Below are 24,870 nucleotides of genomic sequence, written 5' to 3'. Positions count from 1 at the left end.
AAGATATAAACAGGATGCAGTTGGTCCAGAGGGAAGCTACCAACTTGGTCAGTGGTCTTTCTCGTAAAGTGTAAGGGGACAGACTTATAGACCTCAATATGTATACTCTAGAAGAAAGGCGGGAGAGGGGAGATATGATAGAGACGTTTAAACATCTTTGTTGCATTAATGTACAGAAGTTGAGCTTTTTTCAAATGAAGGAAAACTCTGGAAGTTAAGAGGTTATAGGCTCTGGAGTAATCTATGGAAATACTATTTCATGGAAAGGGTGGTGGATGCATGGAATAGCCTCCCGGTGGAGGCAGCAGAGAGAAGGACCGTGTCTGAAGTTAAGAAAGCATGGGACAGGCACGTGGGATCTCATAGGGAAAGGAGATGATAGTGGATGCTGAGGATCCGCAGACTGGATGGACCGTGTATCCTCTATCTACCGTCATGTTTCTAACAGGGAGACTGTCAAAGCTGTTTAACCCTGTTTTATAAAGGCAATATAGGTGCCTGTTTGCTTGTATGACGTCAGTAACCAGAGCAGCCGCAGTAACGCGCAAATCCTCACGTACAAATTTGTACCTGCACCGAAGAAGGTTCACATGGGTACATGTTCTCTATGCGTGTACACATGTAGTTTATAAACTGCACACCAATCTTGCATCCTCAAACCCGGGTCCTGTTATTTTATTTCTAAAAATGCCAGTGCGGTCGCATTGTTCCCATCAGTAATTCAAAGCGGTGTACAGTAAAAGGTAAAATGCGATCAATAAAATATGTAGAAACAACAAAAAATAATCATCCTGCCTTACGTCTGGAAGAGATGCCTAGAATGTTATCCCATTACTACTACACTGCCTGGCATAACCTTTATATTGAACCTCTACAAAAGCGTTGGAAACCCTTTCGTGGACATATTTTATTACATGTGAATAACCCCTGTTCGAGTTGTCCAAGAGCCCTTTTCTTTGTGTAAAACGTGTTTTACTTGTAAGGTATACACAAAAAGTGGCACATTTCTTGGGCAGACTAGATGGACCTTGCCGGTCTTTTTCTGCCGTCATCTACTATGTTACTATGTTGCTGACACTCTTTATATAAAATAATAGGAGTGGAGGAGTGACCTAGTGGTTAGGGTGGTGGACTTTGGTCCTGGGGAACTGAGGACCTGAGTTCGATTCCCACTTCAGGCACAGGCAGCTCCTTGTGACTCTGGGCAAGTCACTTAACCCTCCATTGCCCCATGTAAGCCGCATTGAGCCTGCCATGAGTGGGAAAGCGTGGGGTACAAATGTAACAAAACAAAAAAAAATTATCCTCTCTCTATGTGCAGTTTTTTGGTACTTAAAGCTTATATGCTTTCCTTGTGGTTAGATAAAACTTATGTGTTTAAAAATGTGTTAAGTATCAAGCTAGTCTCCACGTTCATTTGTAATTCCTGTTCTAGATATCTGGCAAAATTTGTCAAATGGGCTCTTTGATACAGCTGGTATGCCTGGTTCTTTGAACTGGCCATTTGTAGACCTCAAAGAGAAGGGGTCCTGAAAAGAGCAGGTGGAATTTATAAATTTACTTATAAGAATCCAGTATGAGAGGCATATGTGTTTCAGATCTTTGTGTCCCCATCTCCCTCTGGAATCCCATTTCTCTTAATTGTTAGGGCCTCAGGCTTTTGCTGTCTGTATAGTATCATAGTTGTTTTTTTTTTTTTTTTTAATGCCTTAACTTTTCTTTGCACTTCCTGTTAGAGATCTTGGAAAGCTGGAAACTATGCTGTAACTTTCCCTTATGCCTCTGTATCACTTGTCCTTGCCAAAAAAATAAAAATCTTCCTGGAATGATTGAAGTAATTGATACAGATCTCCATCCTGGCTAAGGGCTTCAAGGAAAGTCTCCTTTGAGGAGGCTGAGCCTGTCTGTGTTTACCCCTGCAGTTGTGGCTGGCCTTTTTCCCCTTCCTTTCTACTCAATTCCTAAGTGAATCAGAATTGTTCTTCAGTTTTATTACCTGCCTTTTGGAGAGGATCTCATCCAAATAAAAATAATATTACCATAGGAAGAAGTACTAGGAGACAAACAATAATAGGGCTAGAGCTGATACACAATGCATATCTGCAGTGTCCAAGAATATTTACAAGTTACAAACACTGTTGCTCGAAGCCTCTCATCGTACGTCCTGCGATTGTATAGAGAGAGAGAATGTAGTTAAGAGGTATAATTGGTAGACAGGAATAAGGAAACTTGAATACTTGGCTTTTGTCACTTAGTGGCCCTTTTACTCAGCCTCGTAGGCGCGTTCATGTGTCCTATGTGCGTCAGTTTGGAGTTACCGCCCGGCTACTGTATGGCTCTGGCGGTAATTTTGTTTCTTTACACGTGCCGGAAAATAATTTTTATTTTCCTGCGCGCGGCAGAAACCGGGTGGTAATCATCAGTCTATGTGCGTAGATGATTACCGCACGGTTACCACGTAAGACCTTATCGCTAAGTCAGTGGGTGGCAGTAAGGTCTCAGACACAAAATGGATGTGTGCCAATTTTTATTTTGCCGTATGCCCATTTTCGGCAAAAATATGAATAAAAGGCCTTTTTTATAGGCGTGCTGAGAAATGGATCTGCGTGCTCCCAAAGCATGTGCCTACACTAGCGCAGCCCATTTTTCAGCACACCTTAGTAAAGGGACCCCTCAATATAGGTCGGGGACCAGATAAATGTCTCAAAATAGGCATATGCAACCATAGCTCTACCTTTACATGACAGGATGGAGAAAAGGTAGCGAGGGATTGGAAATCGTGCATATTTTCTAAATTTGCACCTATTGCCTATTCTTACCAGCATATACATGCAAACAATTACATGTGCTTTTTTTGTCTGCGGTAATTTTATGAAGGTACATACTGGACCATATTTTATAAGTTAGCACTGAGAATGTGCTAAGTGCTATTCTATAAACAGCACTAAAGGTTAGGTACCATTTATAGAATATGCTGTGGGCCAGATTCTATATATGGCGCCTGAAAAATCCACGTGGAATAAATTTCCACCTAAGTGTATTCTGTAGGTGGCACCTATATTTAAGCACAGTATATAGAATACGCTTAGTTGATATCACAGCGCTTAAAACTACGTGCATCCATTTAGACCAAGGGAAACGTGGCATAAATGCTGACGTGTAGATTTAGGTGTATGGGGCATATTCTATAACTGCACGTAAAGTTTTTGACACCCATTTCCCTGCCCATAACCACACCCCTTTTATGCTTTGCGCATTTGAATATAGGCACAGTGCTTTACAGAATACGCTTAGCGAGTTGTGCATGTAAATTCTAATTATTGCCACTTAGTGCTCGTTATTGCTCGTTAAGACCTGTTATCAATGCTGATTAGCTTGTTAAGCCAATTAAGTTAAGTGTGATATTATAGAATACACTTGGATTTTGGCATGAAACACTAGGCACGATGCATAGAATTCGGAGGGTTAGCGCCTAACTTTAGACGCAAGGATTTACTCTGAGTAAACCCTAGTGTAAATCTTCATATCTAAATTAGGCATGGATCCCCCTTATTCAATTACAGAGCTAAACTCATTTTCTTGATCGCTATTCTGGGACTACCATTGGCCCATTTAAGCCGCCGGCGGTATTTACAGGTTGAGCGCGTGCCATTTTTTGGGGAGAAAAAACCCCAGAAATGGTTAGTGTGGCGGTAACCCAGAGGTAATTGGGCATTGCAGCATGCTGCCTGGTTATCATAGGAGCCCTTACCACCACCTCAGTGCGTTTTGCTGCAGCTTGGTAAAAAGACTCCATAAATTCTAGGAGTGGCCATGACCCTCACATGGTCACACCCCTATTTTGGAGCTGCAGAACTAAAAATGTGCACGTAAAGTTCAGTTAAGGCCCATTAGTGCCGATGATTGACTTTGTACCCAATTATCATTGCTAATTGGCTCATTAATTCAATTGTGTGCATGCCTAAATTTGCATGCGCAATTTTAAACGCCATTTATAGAATTTCAGGGACGATGCCTATGTTGTCTTTATAAGTACATAAGTAATGCCACACTGGGAAAAGAACAAGGGTCCATCGAGCCCAGCATCCTGTCCACGACAGTGGTCAATCCAGGCCAAGGGCACCTGGCAAGCTTCCCAAATGTACAAACATTTTATACATGTCATTCCTGGAATTGTGGATTTTTCCCAAGTCCATTTAATAGTGGTTTATGGACTTGTCCTTTAGAAAACCGTCTAACCCCTTTTTAAACTCTGCTAAGCTAACCGCCTTCATGTTCTCCGGCAACAAATTCCAGAGTTTATGCGTTGAGTGAAGAAAATTTTCTGCGATTTGTTTTAAATTTACTACACTGTAGTTTAATCGCATGCCCCCTAGTCCTAGTATTTTTGGAAAGCATGAACAGATGCTTCACATCCACCTGTTCCATGCCACTCATTATTTTATATACCTCTATCATGTCTCCCCTCAGCCGTCTCTTCTCCAAGCTGAAAAGCCCTAGCCTCCTTAGTCTTTCTTCATAGGGAAGTCGTCCCATCCCCGCTATCATTTTAGTCGCCCTTTGCCGCACCTTTTCCAATTCTACTATATCTTTCTTGAGATGCGGCGACCAGAATTGAACACAATACTCAAGGTGCGATCGCACCATGGAGCGATACAACGGCATTATAACATCCTCACACCTGTTTTCCATCCCTTTCCTAATAATACCCAACATTCTATTCGCTTTCCTAGCCGCAGCAGCACACTGAGCAGAAGATTTCAGTGTATTATCGACGACGACACCCAGATCCCTTTCTTGATCCGTAACTCCTAACGTGAAACCTTGCATGACGTAGCTATAATTCGGGTTCTTTTTCCCCACATGTCACCTTGCACTTGCTCACATTAAACGTCATCTGCCATTTAGCCGTCCAGTCTCCCAGTCTCGTAAGGTCCTTCTGTAATTTTTCACAATCCTGTCGCGAGTTAACGACTTTGAATAACTTTGTGTCATCAGCAAATTTAATTACCTCACTAGTTACTCCCATCTCTAAATCATATATAAATATATTAAAAAGCAGCGGTCCTAGCACAGACCCCAGAGGAACCCCATTAATTACCCTTCTCCATTGTGAATATACTGCCTGTTTAACCCCACTCTCTGTTTCCTATAGAATAGCTTTTGTGCTCGGTTAGAAAATGGCTCTCCTAGAATGCCTAGTAGAAGACTAAGGCTTTCAAATATTCCTTGTATGATGTTTGCAGTTGAACCTGGGATATGGTTTGCGTTTTGCCAGCTTTAGGGTTTGTGAAGTGGTTGGGCCACCATGCTTGTCCCTTGCCACTGTGGTTATATAAGAAGTTCTAAGTAAATAGTATTAGAAAGTAATGACAACCTCATCCTTTAATAAACAAAATTGTAGCTTTGGGGAAGAAATATTGGATCTGCTTCTAGAGGAGTCAGAAAAAAAACTCCTATTTTTGGAATTTTCATGGCATCACAAGTAGAAAGGTGTGGTAGCCGTGTTAGTCCATTCTTGAAGGTTATCAATAGAAATCAAACAAAATAAAACATGGAACACAGAATTTTCTATGTAGTTTAAGAGAGGGTCAGTGTGCAAATACAACTGTGATGTTACCCAAGCCTGCTGCTTCCATATGGGAGATCACTGAAGTTATAATGTTTTTGTAATTTTATTTTAACTAAGTGTTTTAACCTGAAATTAAAGCTCATGTAATGAGAGATTTTCTATTTAAATGCATAGTGTGTATTCTTTTATTATTAAGAATTGCATCTCGCTGGTGCTAGGCCCTAATGGGATTCAGCTCTGTGATAAAAGATGAGTCTTGTCTATTGTATATATTTATTTTTGAACAAACAGTTTCAGAACTACCATATTGGTCAAAGGTCCATCAAGCCCAGTATCCTGTTTCTAACAATGGTCAAAACTGATCACAAGTACCCAGTAGGGTCCCAAAGAAGACAGATTCCATGACATTAGTAGAGTGTTGAATGAAAAAAGACTTTCTCTGATTTGTTTGAAATATATCACTTGGTAAATTCATGGAGTGCCCCCTGGGCTTTGTGCTTTTTGAAAGGACAAACAGCTGATTTATGTTTATCCGTTTTACTCCACATATGATTTTATAGACCTTTTTTATATCTTCCCTCGGCTACCTTCTCTCCAAGTGGAGGAGCCCTCATCTCATTAGTCTTTCCTCATAAGAGAGTCGTTCCATGCCCTTTGTCATTTTCGTTGCCCTTCTTTGTGCGTTTTCTGGTTTTGCTATATCTTTGTTTACATGCAGTGACCATAATTGCACACAGTACTCAAGGTCCAGTTGCAACTTGGAGAGATACAGAGGTATTATGATACTCTATATTTTATGTTCCTTACTTTTCTTCATAATTGCTAATACAGTACAATCCGCTTAAGTGCAAGGGTCTGGGACCAAAGAAATACATGCAGTTAACCAGAGCGTGCATTTAACCGTTGTGACCCAAAGAAGCTTGACATCTGATAAACATATGTACAGTACTATTTATTATACGTACAGTATAAAGTCTCTGTTAACTGACGTTGTACAGTCTCCGTTAACTGACGTTATACAGTCTCCGTTAACTGACATTAGGCTTACTTGAAGTAATCAGTCATAGCCCTCTGTATACTATTGAGTCTGTGAGTTCCATAGACTACGTCTGCCAGACGGTAAAAACTGTCATAGCACTGACATCCAGTGGCCTCCAGATAGGCCCGCACGATGTTGAGACTCTCCAGTGCTCTTGAAAAAAGTGACATGAGGTTGTTGAATTTCGTCAGAATGTGCCTCGCTGCTCATTTCATCATTTGTTTCATCATCAGCCGTTGCCTGCGTGTAGGTGCATATCTGGACATCAGTGCGGTCGTCAGCTGTTTGTAGATCGTAATCAACAGCTACGTAGTGATGAAACTCCTCTTCAGTAACACCGGCTGGGATGTCAATAGCCGGTTCATCTGATGCGTTTGCAACAGCTGCATCTGTTTCGTCCCTCTCCACATCCTTAACAAAGCTTGCCCGCTTGTAGCAGTTCACAATGGTTGCCTGTGTAACATGATTCCAGGCTTCTGCATATGTAGGGAATCCAACAGTGATAGATTACGAGCCAGTTCAACAGCATGTTTATCCTTGCCAGTCTGGTCATCCATAATGCTCATCAGACAACGTAGCACAAGAGCCCGCTGATGTTGTTTGAAATTGGGTATTATGCCCTGATCCATAGTTTGGATCAGAGAGGTAGTGTTTGGTGGCAGGAAAACCACCTTGACGTTAGACAGCCTGACATCATCACTGTGTGCAGCACAGTTATCACAAGGCAACAAAATCTGACGCTTTTGTGCCCACATTCTAGTGTCTAACTTCTTTAGCCACTGCTTCCAAATTTCCCCATGCATCCATGAATTTGCGTTAGCCTCGTATTACACAGGAAGTCGCTTAACATTCTTGAAGCAACGGGGCTGTTTGCTCTTTCCAATGACTAGTGGTTCCAACTTCTCACTCCCATCCATATTGCAGCAAAGGAGGATTGTCGGTCCTTCGACGTTTTACTTCCTGTAGTTTTGGCTTGTTTGAATGCAAGTGTTCCATCAGGAATCGCTCGCCAGTAGAGACCGTTTTCGTCAGCATTGAAAATTCAAGTGGTGCAAACTCGTTCAAGATGGTAGGAAGAACTGAAACAACCCAATTTTCAGCACCAAAGTCATCAGCGTCTTGTTTTTCACCATTCTCTTTCTTGAATTTTATGTTGTTCCTCTCCCTCCATCTTTCCAATCATCCAACAGTGGCTTTGAATTCAGTTAGTCCAAGACTTTCAGCTAGCTGATTAGCTTTCTCCATAAGCAGTGGACCACTGACAGGAAACTGTCTGCTCCTGACTTGAGAAAACCATCGAAGAAGAGCATCTTCTACATCCTCAGCTTTTCCTGCCCGTTTACATTTCCTGTGTGGATTTGTATTGTTTTGCCAGTCTTCCAGAAGCTGATCTTTCTGCTTCAAGATGGATTGACACCATATTCTTTAGCAATAGATGCTGGGCTTTGTTTGTTTTCTAATTTTTTAAGAACTTCTATTCGTTCAGTCAGTGTTAAAGTCTTACAGTTGCGCGATGACGACGATGACTCTAGTGTACACTCCTAACAATTTTCTTTCGCTTATTCTGCCTGTGGCAGTTAACCAATGAGATTTCAAACTTATTGCCCCTTTGTCACGTGCTAATCGGCTTCCATATTCCGTGCGTGTGCTTATGAGGAGTCTTTCCTGCGGAGTGGTCTTAAACCATGCATATAAGTGAATCTTGCACTTATCAGTGGTGCGCTAAACCGAAGTTTGTCCCCATAGAAATTGATGGCGCCAAAAACGGGACCAAAGTACGAGATGCATTTAAACAGAGCATGCGCTTATCTTACGTGCACTTAAATGGAGTGCACTGTATTCTATTTTTCTTTTTTCTTTTTGACTGCCTACTATTTGTTTACTTACTCTTCTTCTCTCTGTCAGGTTCTCCTGTACTGCTGCTGCTGCTATTCCCTGCTCCTGAACTCCCTCTGCACAAGGTGACATCAATGCTGAGACTCTTCAAAATCCACCCTACCCCAAGGCACTTGCGCCAGGGGTGCATGATGAAGAAGAGCAACCAAGGAGCAGGTCTTGCTCCTTGGGCGTCTCTGGGCTACCCTTCCTAGTTTTCCTCATTCCTGCTTTGCCTGGTCTCTAGTCCCCCCCCCCCCCCCCCCCCCCCCCCCGTCCCTGCTGTCAACCGAGTCAAACTTCTCCTCGTGTTCTCTGACCAGACCTGGCCCATTCCTGTTCTTTCCCATCTGAGGTTATTTACTCCTGCCCATCCCCGTGCCCGTCCGTCCTTCCTTCTTTCTTGTCCCTATTCCCCCAGTCACTTCACCTCCTCTCCCTCCTACTTCTCTTCCTACTCGCCTGCTCTGTGTTGGCCTTTTAAACACTCACTCTCTCCGGCATAAGAGTAGCCTAGTGTCATATCTGTTCTCCTTGAACTCAGTGGATACTCTGTGCATCGCCAAGACGTGGCTGTTCCCCGGTTACACTGCTTCCTTGCTCAATGCCTATCCTCCCAGGGTTCTCTCCCTTCATGTTCCCCGCCCCATCTGCACATCTCTCTCTGCCTCTCTAAGCCTTTTCCATCTCTGATACAATCCTCCAGCACATCTCTTTGCCTGGGACCTCCTCCTGTGTGGCTTTACCACCTGCCACCTGCTTTGACTTCCTCCCTTGATGAGTTCACGGCCTTTACCTCCGAGTGTTGTGCTCTCTTCTTGCCCCTCCTGGTTTTGGGAGATTTCAGCCTCCTCCCTCTGAGTTCCACCTCATTTCTCTCCTTCACATCTGCTGCAGGTTTTAGCATGTCACCTCCTTACTCACTCCACTGGCAACCGGCTCAATCTCATATTCACTTCTGCTGCTCTCTCCCTTGTCCCTTCCTCCCTGCATCCACTGCCCCTACCTTAGACTGAATGCTATTTTCTCGCCTTCTCCTTGTCCTTCCCCACACCAGGTCTTGACCACATCACTGTTCCCCGCCCCTTCCGTGCCCTTACTGACCCTGTCATAGATTGAATGGCCACCTCACTGGCCTCCCTTTCATCTCCCTCTTCCTCTTTCTTCTCAGATCACTTCTTTTAATTCCTTCCTCATATGCATCGTTGATGCACATGCCCCTCTTGTAATAGCATCACACTTCTGCCATCCTCATCAACCCTGGTTCTCTCCCAAACGCCATCTCATATAATGATATCTTCATTGCGCAGAAAGGAAAATGCGCAGGACCCACTCTGCTAGCCTCTCGTTTCTGTCCCTTCCATGTGGAAACATGCTGTAGTGCGCCCTCTCTTAAGGAAGCCCCTCCTTGATCCCACACATGCCTCAAATTTCCACCCAATCTCCAATCTTCCGTTGTTTTCAAAGATCCTGGAAAAGGTTGTTCTTTTTCAATTAGAATCCTTGCTGGAGCCCACTAATGCATTACACCCTTTCTGATCCGGATTCTATCATCATTATAACACTGAGATCCTCCTCCTTGCTCTCTATAACACCATCTATATTGGCCATGACTAGCATCAGTCAGTCATTGTTCTATCTCTAGATCTCTCTTCTGCCTTCGACATTGTTGACCACTCACTTCTCCTTTCCCATCTTCACTCCCTGGTAATCCAAGGGTCTGTTCTGTCTTGCTTCTCGAGTTATCTCGCCGATCACTCTGTTCAGCTAAACTCACTCACATTTACCAGTTACAGTCCGGGGTCCCCCAGGGCTCTATCTTTGCACTCTCCCTTTTCAATATCTTCCTCACACTGATCCAGGATCAAAGCTGTGTCCCTTTCTCCTATGCAGATGACATTCAGATCCTCTGTTGTGTTGCGTCACTGACTCTTCTGCTTCCCTGTCCATTCTTAACAACTGTCTCCAAATGTCTCTTACTGGCTTAAAACCAACTGTCTTTTCCTGAATTCTCATTTTATGTAGTGAGACCCTCTACTAAAATAACCCAATTTAACAATAGCCTAAATTGACAACTTCCCCCTTCAGTATGCTATTCTCAGTTTTGTATTGTTTTACGTGTGGAAAACATTCATGGAACATTTGAAAAATTACATTATTGCAGGCACAGAACCCCATAAATGTCAAATCTAAAAGTGATTTCTTTCATTCTTTAATGCTTGACCTTCCTCCGACTTCACTTGCTCCTATTAGCACAAAGCTAAATTTCTTGGGAAGATTACAAATTACATTACTTAAAAATAAATGCCACAAAATAACTTTTCTCTTAGCTTCTCCTCTTCATGGTTAACCCAGTGAGTGTTCAGATGGGTTCAAGCGCTTAAGAACTTTTGTTTCTCTTTCTCTTTAACTGCAGGATCTTTGGTCTTTGAAGCAAGGTCATGTGGTGGATTCTTGGCAGGCTGCAGTCTGTGGAGCTTTTGCAGGTGCGGAGGATTACGTGTTACACTGAGAAAGACCAAAGAAGGGAGAAGAAACTGAAAATCTATTAAGTATACCAGAGCAGCATTCTTGTGTGATTCTCGTTTGTTTAGAGAAAAATGATGCTGCTTGTTCAGGGCATGGAAAAACCTTCTGAAAAAGAAGCCGAACAGTTGAGGTTGTTGAGGAAAAGGTGTCCACTTAAAAGACAGCTAATTTGTTTTCAACAAATTTTTGTTGTATGAAGCACAGAGCCTGTCATTCAGGCTGTCAGTTGATTCTGTGGGTGATTTGTAAATAGGTCTGGGAGGAAAGACTTTTGCTTGGGCGCGGGATGGTGCAGCTGTCTGCCTTGGGCTGTTCTGGAGGGGTTTAAGTGATTTCAACAAGAGGCCATGATTCACACAGCTCACATGACATCTTTGACAGCAACTGTAGATTAACTAGTGTCAGGAGAGCAGATGATACTGCTGCAAGAGCTCAGAGGCTGAAGCCTGCAGGATAGCAGAACAGAGGACAAAACATCTGGGCAGACTCGGGACAGTACACGGAGGATCAGAATGCAGTATTGTATTACCGACAAGTCGAAAGGTTTGAAGTAAGGCACTCCATGTTGCCCTGTTATAGAGCTTGTCTGTAAAGGAAATCTCTTTTTAAATATCCTGTTTATCCACTTAATATAGAGAAATAAAACAAAACAAAAAAAAGAAGAAAAAAATGATCACTTTAATTGGACCAACAATACATTTTTTGATTAGCTTTGAAAGGCAATACCTTCTGCAGGTCAGAAATGAGAAAAATGTAAACAGGTTAAGAAAAATAAAACAAAATAATTTTTTTTTCATGGTCTTTTTTTTATTGGTAACGAAAAGACATCCAGCATACAAGTGGCCAGAAGAAGCAAAATGGAAGAATCCTATATAATAATTTGCACCTCCAACGTTCCACCGCTGTCTGGCTGCCTGGGTTCATAACATCAAATGACGTCAGCCAGCCTCCAGCGTTCTGTTCCCCCTCACTGCCCCGCCCTCGCTTCAAAACGTAATGATGTCAGAGGGCGGAACAATGAGAGGGAAGGGAACGCTGGAGGCAAGCTGAACTGATGTTAGGGGATGTTACGAAAATAAACAGGCAGACAGCGATGGAACCCCAAGGTACAATTTAGGCAGCAGGGTGGTGGGAAGCGGGCGAACACAGTAAGCAGTGGCGCGAGACTGAGAGGTGAAGGACAGCAGCTTACAACCCTACATTCCCCCTCACTGTCCCGCACTCGCAAAAAGACGTTATGACATCAGAGGACGGAACAGTGAGAGGGAAGGGAAAGCTGGAGACAAGCTGAGCTGACGTTAGGCAGACACAGAACTGTGAGGTACCCAGCAGACAACACAGCACATAAATTTATATATAACAGGAAAAACAGGATAATATCTAAAAAAAAGAAAGATACAAAACACACAGACAGTGCTATCACTGTCACACACTCTCTCGCTCTCACACAGATACACACACACACAGAGTCTGTCTGTCTGTGTGTGTCTCTCTCTCATACACACACACTCTCTCTCTCACATACTGTCTCTATCTCTCACACATTGTCTCTGTCACACACTCTCTCTCTCACACACACACACACACACTCTCTCACACACACACTCTCTCTCTCACACACACACACACACACTCTCACACACACACTCTCTCTCTCACACACACACACACTCTCTCTCTCACACACACACACAGTCTCTCTCTCACACACTGTAATATCCCCCTTCTCACTCAGGGTGACCTGATTCCCACTCCGCACATTAAACAGGTCTCACCAACTGCATAGCTCTCAGGCATCTCTTTATTCCAGGCCCTGGGCATACTTCTTCTAGCTTAATACTTTATGCTTTCATAGATCTTCACACTGAGCCTCCCCACCCAGATACATGGGCTCAGTACTACACCAATACTTTGGGGACTCTCAACCCCAGGCTTTGCAGCCTGCTTCTCTTAGACCTTTGGACACACAGTCCCTCTTTGAACACACAGTTCTAGACACACAGTCTTTCTTCTTGGACACACAGTCCCTCTTTGAACACACAGTTCTAGACCCACAGTCAAACTCTAATGCTTTAGGGACTTCTTACCCCAGGACTTTCAGCCTGCTGATCTCCTTTGGACACCCAGTCCACCCCCAAGTCCATAAGGTTAGCCAGTATCTTTCAGGGGCTCTCTCTTCTTCTGCTGCTAGCTCACTTCCCTCCATTCACAACTCAGGTGGGGTATAAAGTGGTTAATTCGCCACCCAGGACCCAGCCCATAATCTCCTGCACCTGTGGGCCTCCCAGGGCTCTCCCCGGTCCTAGCGACCTCCATCTTCTTCTAGCGCCCTCTAGTGGCCTACACCGTATAGGACACCCCCTTACTTATCACAACACACACACACACACACACTCTGTCTTACACACACATTCTCTCTCACACACTCTCACACACACATTCTCTCTCTTACACACACATTCTCTCTCACACACACTCTCTGTCTCTGTCTCTCAGATACACTCATTCTCTCTCTCTCTCACAGACACACTCGCACACAGGCGAATTGCAGGATATGGATGGCATGGGCGGCAAGGGGAGGGGAGAACATTGGAGAATTGGTGCACATCATGTAGAGACCACAATTGCTGGAGACGGAGGGAAGGGGAGGGAACGGCATAGGAGAATCGCTGCATATGGATTGCATCGGAGAGGATGAGAGTGTAGGGAAGAATTGCAGTACATGGAGGGGAAGGCAGGGCACTGAGGAGAAGCAGAGGCACAGTCCAACCTACTGTAGCTCACAAACAACAATCAGAGACACATTCCAATGTGGTGAACATCACATGACTAGAAAAAGAACACTAACTGCTGAGGAGCAGGCTGAAGTTAAAAGAAAAAGAGCTGAAGCATAACGAAAAAGGCTTGCAGCTCTGAGTGAAGACGAAAAGGCACATGAAAGTCAAAAAGGCACTGCAAGAAAAAGGTCCTGGATACAAAAGAAGCCAGCATTAAGTTAAATATGGAAAAAAATTGAAATACTAAAATTACAATAATGTCCACTCTGTAGACCCAGATTACAACAACTGGCTTATTACCTTAGCAGACGGAAATCTTCCATATTATCGAAATCCCACAGAAGCACATTTATGACGGCGATATAGTTAATGCCGTTTTTGGAGAAAAAGTTACCACAGATACTGTTTACAACTTTGATAAAAAGGCTATTCTTTGCCCCCAAAATGCACATGTTGACAAGATAAATGAGGCTGTTCTAAATATTTTAGAAGGTGAGACAGTTACTTATTTAAGTTCGGACTCCATTTATGACCCCAATGATGAGGAACATCAGTTATATCCTGTAGAATTCCTTCATGAACAAACTCCAACTGGCATGCCTTGCCATAAACTGCATTTAAAAATTGGAGCCATAATTATCCTACTCAGGAATTTAAATACCAAGCGAGGTTTATGTAATGGAACTCGCTTAATAGTGAAAGACTTGAAAACTAACCTCATTATTAGTCAAGTAATCACTGGGTCAACTGCAGGGAGTACTGTTTTTATCCCACTTATTGAACTAACACCATCTAACACTGACCTTCCATTTACATTACGTCGAAAACTATTTCCTGTGAAATTGGCTTTTGCAATGACAATTAACAAGTCTCATGGACAAACATTTGAAAAAGTTGGCATTTTCCTCCCAGAACCAGTGTTGACACATGGGCAACTGTATGTTTCATTTTCAAGAGTTAAAAACTCTTCTGATGCAATTGTAAAAGTCATAGATGGTCCTGAACAAGGAAAGCTTTTCCCTCAATGTAACAAAGTTTTCACTAAAAAATATTGTTTATAAAGAAATCTTGCAAATGTAAACAAGCATTATATTTCTAACAAAAATTTTTTAAATTTCTGTGTACTCTTTAGCTTTTTGGAAATATACTATAAATAAAAATTAAAACAAAACACAAAGATTAAAAAAAAAGAGAGAAAACAATCCACATGTCATACCCCTGGACCATATTACTCATTATACACCCTTCCCAATTATTCTTTATCATCACAGCACATTCTTCCTAACAGTTCCCATAAAAACATAATCACCATTAGATGATAACCTTGCTAGCACGCGTTTCATTGGCTTGAGAAACGGGCCTTTACTAGTTATGTAATAAATTGCTGCCTTAATGCCTCTCAAAGTAGCGAGGCAAAGGTTATCACTGCAGACATTAATTTTACAAAAATGTCTTTGAGGTGTTAATGTGAGAGTGGACCTGGAAGGAAAACATTTCTCATGGAGTCCAGACCTTTCATTTGAGACTAATGTGAAACCTATGACATCAAGGAACCAAGTGTATTCTTTAGGAGTTATAAGTCATCTGAAAATGTATGTGTGATAACCACAGCAGCTTAGAAATGCAGCTGCTGTTCACATTTCTGACCATCTTAGTGGGGTTATCTACAGAATAATCTACTCTCTGGTATTGGATGTCATACTGTATTCTGTTCTAGAACTGGAACAATAAACTCATCTTTCAATACTTAAGAAGGTCCTTTTTCAACTGGATGAACACTAACTGGGATGATGGGCACTATTCATTTTAGATGTTCAAATATCGGTTTTTCATGATCATATTTATAAATTTTCAAGTGTTTTCTTTAAATAAAAACAACAAACGATAATGCTTTTTGGTACAGAAGGGCAATGCAGTCTTAATCCACAAAGTGGGCAGTACATTTATGTGACCTGGCATGAAATTTGCACTTTTATTGACAAGAGCAGGGGTGCCCACAGCAGTTCTCAGGCACCTTTTATCCGGTTAGATTTTCATGGCATCCCTGATGAATGAGAGAGATTCACGTATAGAAAATCTCCGCAGGATGCAAATTTATATTACACATATTCAATAGGCATATCCTAAACATTGGACTAAGAGGACCCAAGAACCAGTTTGAGCATTACTGTACCACCGCAGGGGTGGTGATTGACCAAGTTTTTAGTTCAGGGGTATTCAGTCGCATCTGAAAACCAGAGTTGTATGCTGTCCTCATTGAGAGGTTCTGCAGTGGAAAGTATGATGTAACTTTAGTCTGTCAGCAAGGCACTCATGGAACTTCACAATAAAGCATGTATTAGTGTGTTAGAATTTGCAAATGCAATTATGTGCATCATTTTGTATCTCTCTGCATGCTATGTGGTTTGCAAAGGCAAATGTGCATTGGCTTCATTGTACATTAAACTCATTTGGTTTAAGGCAAGTCTGTCCTTTTCATAATGGCAAATTGATGGGAACGCTTTTCTAAAATTACATACCTTAAACAACATAACATCAGGCATGACCATTGGATCCCCACAGGGATGTCATAGGAACCGAGGTTGCCAACCAGTTCTAGATTCTTTCCCTAACAGATTGATCCAGTCCTGGTTTTAACCCCACTGCACAAATGAAATTGTTTTTGTGCAGTTCGTAGAAAACTGAAGTGCAAATTCATATATGCAACAAGTTAAACCCAGGACTGGATCAACCTGGCAATCCTAATGGGAGCATATACCTTTTTTTTTGTTTGTTTTTTAATGATATTTCCTTTAACGGAATGCATTTAAAAAAAAAAGAGAGAGAGAGATTGAGAGATTACAGCTCCATATGACTGACCCTTTGACAATTGTTGCAGTCCACTTATCCTAATTTACATTGCTTGAAGCTCTTTGCACTAAGTCGACTGGATGCGCAACCCCCATTAACCACATGCAATAACGTCCTTGCTGCTGTGTGCAAGCAATTATAGAGAGTTAAAATGTGCTCATCACTGTAGTCTGAAAATTGTTGACAGGTAACAGCTTTCTCTTCGTATTCTGTCAACGCCTGGTACAATATTGCCCTTTGGCAAGAACAAAGATGAGGAGAGGGAAGGGAAAGACAGCTAGTATGGCCAAAGCTGAGATGTTCGCTGATTAAACTTTCTCATTAACCACTGCCTGTCATTCTCTGAGCTCTTGGAATCATGTCACACATTTTGTAAATGAAATTCCTAACACAGGCTCACACTCCCTGTGTAACTATAATGTGGAACCCCCACTCCGTTGTCAGTTTAATCCAATATTTTGAAAATGGAGAAAAAAAGCTTCAGAGTCGCCGCCCAGCCAGTCCATCTAAGCAGACTATAAGGCTTGAGCTCGGCGTGCCATCATATAGCTTAAAAAAAAAAAACTCCACTCCCACATTTATATTGAATTTCAAATCACCAAATACACTATGTGCACTGCTGTCTACTTTGTGTGTCCACTATAACTTAGATCAATGTACTGTATACTACTAGTGGCATTATTAAATCTTCCAATATTCTGTAGAATGCAAATTTATCAAGTCTATCAAGCAGGTGTCACCCGAAACCACTTAGCTCGATACTATCGCTCTAGTGTTCCTCTCCAGGCGGCACTCTGCACTTCATAACCCGACAGGGAGCCCCCGTTTCGCTGGTGCGGCGTCAGGGGTTTCCAAAATTTTTCCACACAAAATTACATCCACAGGTATTCCACTCTGTTTCCTGCTCAGACTTACTCCACTCGACCTGCAGTAAGTCTGAGCAGGAAATTCAATATAAATGTGGGAGTGGAATTTTTTTTTAAGCTATTTGATGGCATGCCGAGCTCAAGCCTTATAGTCTGCTTAGATGGACTGGCTGGGCGGCGACTCTGAAGCTTTTTTTCTCCACTTTCAAAATATTGGATTAAGCTGACAACGGAGTGGGGATTCCACATTATAGTTACACAGGGAGTGTGAGCCTGTGTTAGGAATTTCATTTATTATATTGAGCTTGCATGTATTAATATTCGTTAGACGATTTACACATTTTGTAAAGCCAGGCTAGTAAAGACATCATTGACATTTGAGAGTAAATTCAAAGCAAATGATTGCTAGACTTGTGTTATGTGGGTTTTATGTCCTTGACACTTTGTGCCAACCAAACCCATGCATTACACCAAATTTCAATAATACCCTTAACAGCATGTGGTAGAGTTCTGGTCTGACATGTGCCTGTTTGCATTTAAGTTTTATTTCTTTTATTGATGTATTCTTCAGATTTATAAATCTCACATCCAGTTGTAGGGGCAACGATTAAGCATAAATTAAGAAAACTGTCACGATTATGTTCCAACTCTTTACCTAATGTGTAGAAATCTGTATTAGTGATTAGAAAGCAAATAGGAATCTTAAAATTGCCAGCAGAATGCAAGTTATGTTTTACAAAGTGGTTTGAGGTTGGCTAGCTCACTGCCAGATTTTAGATGAGATACTAACAACAACAGAGAGAGAGTGCTGCTAATGGAAAATCGGGAGCCACAGAGGCAAATCGTCACTGAGGGCTAGATTTACTGAAAGGGGCTGCGTTACTGGGTTATTTACTGCAGGTGCTATTTTTTGCGGTGGGACCTATTTACTAACAATGCGCATTTGTGTTGCTAATGCATTAGTGCTTGTAAATCTAGGACTCAATTCAGTAAAGGGCGCTAAAACAAGTGGCAAAACTTTGGGCGCTAAGACCTTGATTCAGTATAAGGTGCTTTGAGTTGTGTGTGCAACTTATATGAATAACGAGCAAATGAGTGCAATAACAAGCAATTTATTGACACTAATTGACAATAATTAGAATTTACACGTGCATCTTTTTAGGTGTATTCTATAAAGACGTGTGTATAAATTCCAGTGTGTGGATCCGAAAAGGTGCATGGGCCATGGGAGGAATATGAGGGGGGGGGGGGGCGTTCCTGCAATCTATGTGCATTATTATAGAATTAGGGGGATCCGTGCAGGATTTACACCAGGTTTTGACTGTAGTCAGGGCATAAACTGAGCCTAACTTCAAGTGTGGTTTATAGAATATTTATTTATTTATTATTACATTTGTACCCCGTGCTTTCCCACTTAAAGCAGGTTCAATGCGGCTTACATAATAATAATATGGATTACAGAGTATTGATAGAGAAAATATAAGTTAATTATAGCAGAATAATAAAAGAGATAGGTAGAGATGGGGAAGGGTGAAGGGACTAGGAGAGGTATGAGCAGGGTATAGATGAACAATGGAGGAGGGGTAGAGGGGGCGGGAGGGGAATGGGACATAGGAAAAGCATAGGGAAATTTTGTGGGAGATGTAGTTTGAATCACTGTCGTCGTCTTCTGGATATGTGTTGGGTAGAAGGGATCGTAGGATTAGATTGGTTCATTTGGGTAGGCTTGCTTGAACAGAATAGCACTGAACACTGTCTTTTTCTGACGCCAATTTTTTAGGCTCCATTTATAGAATCTAGATATAAGCGTCGATTCTATAACAGCAATAATTGCGTGTGGTTGCATTATGGAATACTAACATAAGTCTACATTTTGGCACCTACTCTCTAGGCACATGAATGGCTGATGTAAATGTTTGCACTCAAATCGTGGCAGTTACACTCTGACCCACCCATGCCGCTCTTACATCCACACCCCCTTGGAGTTGCAGGCCATTGAAATTAATGCTGAGTTTAGAGAATAGGGATGTAAGTCATTTACACTCGTAACTACAAATTAGCATCAACTAGTGCTTGTTGGTGCCAGTTGGTACATAATGCCAATTTAGTACCAATTAGCTAATTTAATTATGCGTATAAATAACCCCTGTGTGCCCAATTTTAGAATTAGGGGGCTATTGCTTAATCTGCTAAAGATTCAAGACCAAAATGGAGATGGACAGCTAAAGTAAAACCTAAACAATAATAATGAATAATAAAACTAAGTACTAAGTGGCATGTAAAACTTTATAAAAACAAACAAGGAGGGGGGGGGGGTCACGTGATGTGCTGAGAGAGCAGGACGTGAGATCTCTGCGCTCTGAGGCCCGACACCCAAAATCATCAATAAATGTCGCCAAAAACTCAGAGCCAGCCAGAAAAAGTCTAGAGTGGGGAAGATAACCCACCGATGGACAAATTCCTCGAAGTGCAGCCTAAAGCGATGCCAGCTCACAGCGTGAAGAAAGACACAGAGAAACCACGAGCAGCAGACTCAGGCGCGGACCAGCCGACACCACGAGGCGGGTTAGCCTTTACCGAGGAACAGCTCCTGCAACTGACAACAGCGGTAACACAGGCGCTGGAACTGCGCCTGGTACGAGTATCGACGCAGATAGAAAATTTTGAAACTCGGCTGACGGAGTCCTCCAAGCGAACTGGAGAGTTAGAACAGCGGGTATCAGATCTTGAAGATACGCGCCCTCCGACACAGCAGAAATTAAAACAGCTGCAAGACACGGTGACAGCGCTAAACGAAAAGATTGACGATCTCGAAAATAGATGCAGTAATTTGCGTCTCATTGGACTGCCAGAATCGATCAGTGACTCCGTCTTAGCCACCGTCGTGGAAAAATGGCTGAAGTCGGAATTTGCTCTGTCAGATCACACTGGGGCCATCTGCTTGGAGAGGGTGCACAGAGTGGGCTGAATACAAGATGGCCGCCAGGCCCCGCGTGCAGTCATTTTGAAGGTGCACAACTATTTACACAAACTAGAGATCCTGAGAGGCTACAGATTAAAGCGAGAGACCACCAAATATGATGGCCACCTTGTAAGAATTTTTCAAGATTATTCAGCATCTTTACAAGAACGACGGAGGAAGTTTACCCCGTTATGCCGCCGACTGCAGGATCTACAGATCAGATTTATGTTCATCTACCCAGCGGTGCTGCAAATAAGGCATGATAACAGATGGAGATCGTTTGATACAGATCTGACAGCCAAAGAATTCATCACTGAGCTGGAAGGCAAACTGACCCCGCAACCGGCCAAGGAAGTGGGAGAGTGAGAACTCTATTGAAACCCGGTACGGGCTGCTGAAGCAAACACAGTAAGCATTGAGAGCACACCACATTACATAAATAGCAAGGGCGGGAGGCCTCGTGCATAGTAGGGGCTCCCAATTTAAATAAGGGCAGATGAATAGGGAATGGGCGGAAGAGGTTAGCTTTGGGGGGGGGGGGTAAGAAACAGGGTTACAGAAGGAGGGAAGGGTTAGGGGAGGGGGAAGCACAAGATACACACATGTAATGAGGAACACACCATTGGGACAGATCAGCAAAACATACAGCAACACAAGGTACGGAGGAGAGAAAAGTGGCAAAGAGGTGTGCAGTGGGGGAGGAAGATCTCTGGGGTAAGGCTGGGTGCCCTGGAGACACAGACAAACAGAACTTTGCGCGATATTGGAAGTTTATAATCCTGTGTGTCATCCAGTAAGGTGCGCCTGATCTCCTGGAACGTGGGGGGGGGGGGGGGGGGGGGCATTTCCTCCCCAGTTAAGAGAACCAAAATTTTAGCGGCTCTTAATCGTCATAAAGTAGGCATAGCTTGCCTCCAGGAGACCAGGCTTTCTCAGGAAGAACATGAGACGTTAAAACGTCACTGGGTGGGAGAAGTCTTTAGTTCATCAGCAACAGGCCAGAAAGGGGGGGGGTAGCCATCCTAATCCATAAAACACTCATGTGCAAAGCAAAAATGATGTTCAAGGACGGAGATGGGAGGATTGGTGGGGATACAGCTTAACCTACAATGGACAGAGATGCTCTTGGCTTCGGTCTATGGTCTAAATACATCGGCACAGAAGTTCTATACAAAATTGTTAGCACGTTACCAAAATAGAAATGTGCTGCCCCTAATACTAGCAAGGGATATGAATTTGGTGATGGATACAGAACTAGACAGATCCAACTCACCACCGAAATGCCTGACATCATCTCCCTCTGTCCTAGAAACCTTTTGTCAGGAATTGGGACTGACAGACCCCTGGAGAATCCTACACGGGGAGGAGAGAGACTGTACCCACACTTCCAGGGCACATCATACACAGTCTAGAATAGACTACATACTCGTAACACTGAAACCACAATAGGCCCGGAAGAGATCTCAGATCACTCCGCCATATGGGTAGATATAGAGTCTGGGGCATTCTTTCAGAAGCTGCCAGGATGGAGATTCCCAGCATATCTATTCTCCTCTAAGGATTTCCAAACCCACTCACAAAAGAAATGGGAGGAGTTTAAGACACATAATCTTGAACACATAGAAGACACTATTCTATTCTGGTCCACTGCCAAAGCGGTACTCAGAGGTGAGATCATAGCCTACGTCAGCAAACGGAACCGGCAAATAACACAGGGAATAATAGAATTAGAAAAGAAACTGAGGGGTGCGAAGAAGATATGCCAAGGAGCCAACTCAATTACATTATGAGTTATTCATGTCCACCAGGGCGGCTTTAAACAGCCTGCTGCATGAAAGGACAAAGAAATCTCTGCTGTACAGGAAATATCAATTGTATAAATTCAGGGACAGAACGGGAGGGATGATGGCTAGGTTAGTAAAAGGGGCCTGGAGGTGTCACTTTATTTCAGCCATAAGGAAGCCTGGGGGTGAGATCACAAACAACTTAGTGGAGATAGCTCAGACCTTCCAAAACCACTTCATCACTTTATATGGGGGAACAAAGGAAGAGGCAGGCTTCCGAGAGCAAATACAGGAATATCTACAAGAGAGGGGGCTGGGAAATATCCTGACAGATCAATTAACATCTCTGAATAATCCGGTAGAAGCCAAAGAGCTGCAGAAAGCCATTGGAGCGTTGAAGTTGCACTCCACTCCTGGGCCTGATGGCCTGTCAGGAGAATTTTACAAAATGCTGAAAATACAGATCTTAGGCCCACTAACAGAATATCTCAATACTGTGGTAGAGTCAGGTCACTTCCCACTACATGCGAATATGGCATCCGTTAGCCTCATACCCAAAAAAGATAGAGACCCCTTAGAACCCAGCTCATACAGACCTATTTCACTCATTAATGTGGAGGCCAAACTGTTGTCTCATATCTTAGCAGATAGATTGGCTTCCCTAATGCCACAACTGGTGCAAGAGGAACAAGCAGGCTTCGTTCGGGGCCGCCAGTCAGTTTTCAATGTACGGAAATTACTATTGGCCATGTTACCAGGAGCAAATCCTGAGGCCCATAAGCTGCTCGTGAGCTTAGATGCGGAACGAGCTTTTGATCAAGTGGAATGGCCTTTCATGTTTGAAGCCCTGAAGGATAGAGGTTTGACGGGGTAGTTTTTTTTCAAGCCGTAGAAACGTTATATACACACCCATGGGCAATGATAAGAGTAAATGGGATCCATACAGAAAGTTTTGATATCGGAAGGGGTACAAGGCAGGGATGCCCTTTGTCCCCACTGCTCTTCCTATTGACCCTGGAGCCTTTACTGGACGAAATACGAACACAAAAAAGTATAAAAGGTGTCCAGGTATTTGGGAGAGAATTAAAAGTGCTTGCATACGCAGATGATGTGTTGATGTTGTTGAGCGACCCGCAGACTTCACTTGCATCCCTCCTTTCTGTGATCACAGATTATGGGAAACTCTCGGGATATAGACTCAATCAGGCAAAGTCGCTGGCCCTACCACTCAGTGAGGCTGTGCGACACAAGTGGAGGGGTCAGCTTCCTTTACAGTGGGCAAAACATCAGATCCGCTACCTGGGGGTAACAATTCCGGTCGACATGGAGACACTATATGGATATAATGTATCACCACTTATGGCCACAACCAGACGATTGTTGCAAACATGGGGCGCATGTCCCCTCTCTCTATCGGGACGGGTAAGTCTCTTCAATATGATGATAGCCCCTAAATGGCGTTATACATTTCAGATGCTGCCCTTATACCTGAGACGGAGAGAGGAATAGACTCTTATTTATTTATTTATTGCATTTGTATCCCACATTTTCCCACCTATTTGCAGGCTCAATGTGGCTTACAGAGTTTGGGTATGACATGGTCATTCCATGATATCAGACACAATTAGTGATGTACAAAGATTAGGTGAGGGATGCGAAAAGGAAGGTGTTAGGCAGGATATAAGGTGGACTGTAATAATTGGGTGAGTTGGTGAGGTAGTTTTGTAAGGTTATGGGTTTTCTTTGTAGGCCTTGTTGAATAGATGTGTCTTCAGAGATTTTCGGAAGTTAGTTATTTCATCAATAGCTTTCAGGGCTGTAGGTAATGTATTCCACAGCTGCATGCTCATGTAAGAGAAGGTGGTGGCGTGTATCAGCTTGTATTTTAATCCTTTACAGCTGGGGAAGTGCAGATTGAGAAATTTGCGGGATGATCGTACACAAAAATTCTTGTGGCATGGGAAAAGGCCAAGATTTCCAATACACGTAATACAGAAACCAAAATCGCACGGGTGGATGGGCCTACTCAACATATATCACCTAACAATAGCTTGCTCCAAGAGACACATAAAGGATTGGTTAACAGGAACACAAGACTTTTCGATAACGCCCTTAGAGATGGATCTAGCTCCCACTGCACACCTGGGATGGGGGCTACACGCACGGGGCAGAGACTAGAAGAGGGACTGGGGGAAAACCCATTAATAACAGCAGCTAGGGCGGCCTGGAAGTGGCTCTGCAAGAGGCACAACTTCGACTGGAAAGCAACTCCCTTCCTGCCGTTGCTTCAAAACCCGGACTTTCCAGAGGGGTCCACCTCGGCAGCCTTTGCCCGATGGCGGAAGAATGGAATCCAGTACATTTACCAACTGGTGTCTGAGGAGGGCAAAATACGGACATTTCCAGAGCTACAACAGGAATTTAACTTGACAGAGAGTGACCGGTTTGCCTACCTACAGGTGCAACATTACATCATAGCTTTGTGCTGGAGCAACTTGAGCGAAGATGTCCAGGACACACTAAACACTGCATTGACATTAGGGGCACAGAATTCAGTGCCCCTAAAATACCATCACAGATACTTACAAGACTCGACAGAGGACATAGATTTCCGAG

The 24,870-nt window shown here is 43.1% G+C and overlaps 1 protein-coding gene across 1 annotated transcript in view; it reads left to right on the top strand.

Moving 5' to 3' along the window:
- SLC25A26 (solute carrier family 25 member 26) overlaps positions 1-24,870 on the top strand; it is a 178,563-nt gene that overhangs the window by 148,375 nt on the left and 5,318 nt on the right. Inside the window, exon 7 of the mRNA XM_030207165.1 lies at positions 10,903-10,972. Coding sequence (XP_030063025.1) covers positions 10,903-10,972 — 70 coding nt within the window. The remainder of the gene's footprint in view (positions 1-10,902; positions 10,973-24,870) is intronic.

Source organism: Microcaecilia unicolor, chromosome 6, assembly GCF_901765095.1.
Source record: "Microcaecilia unicolor chromosome 6, aMicUni1.1, whole genome shotgun sequence".
Classification (NCBI taxonomy): Eukaryota; Metazoa; Chordata; class Amphibia; order Gymnophiona; family Siphonopidae; genus Microcaecilia; species Microcaecilia unicolor.
This window is presented reverse-complemented; position numbering and strand designations above follow the sequence as displayed.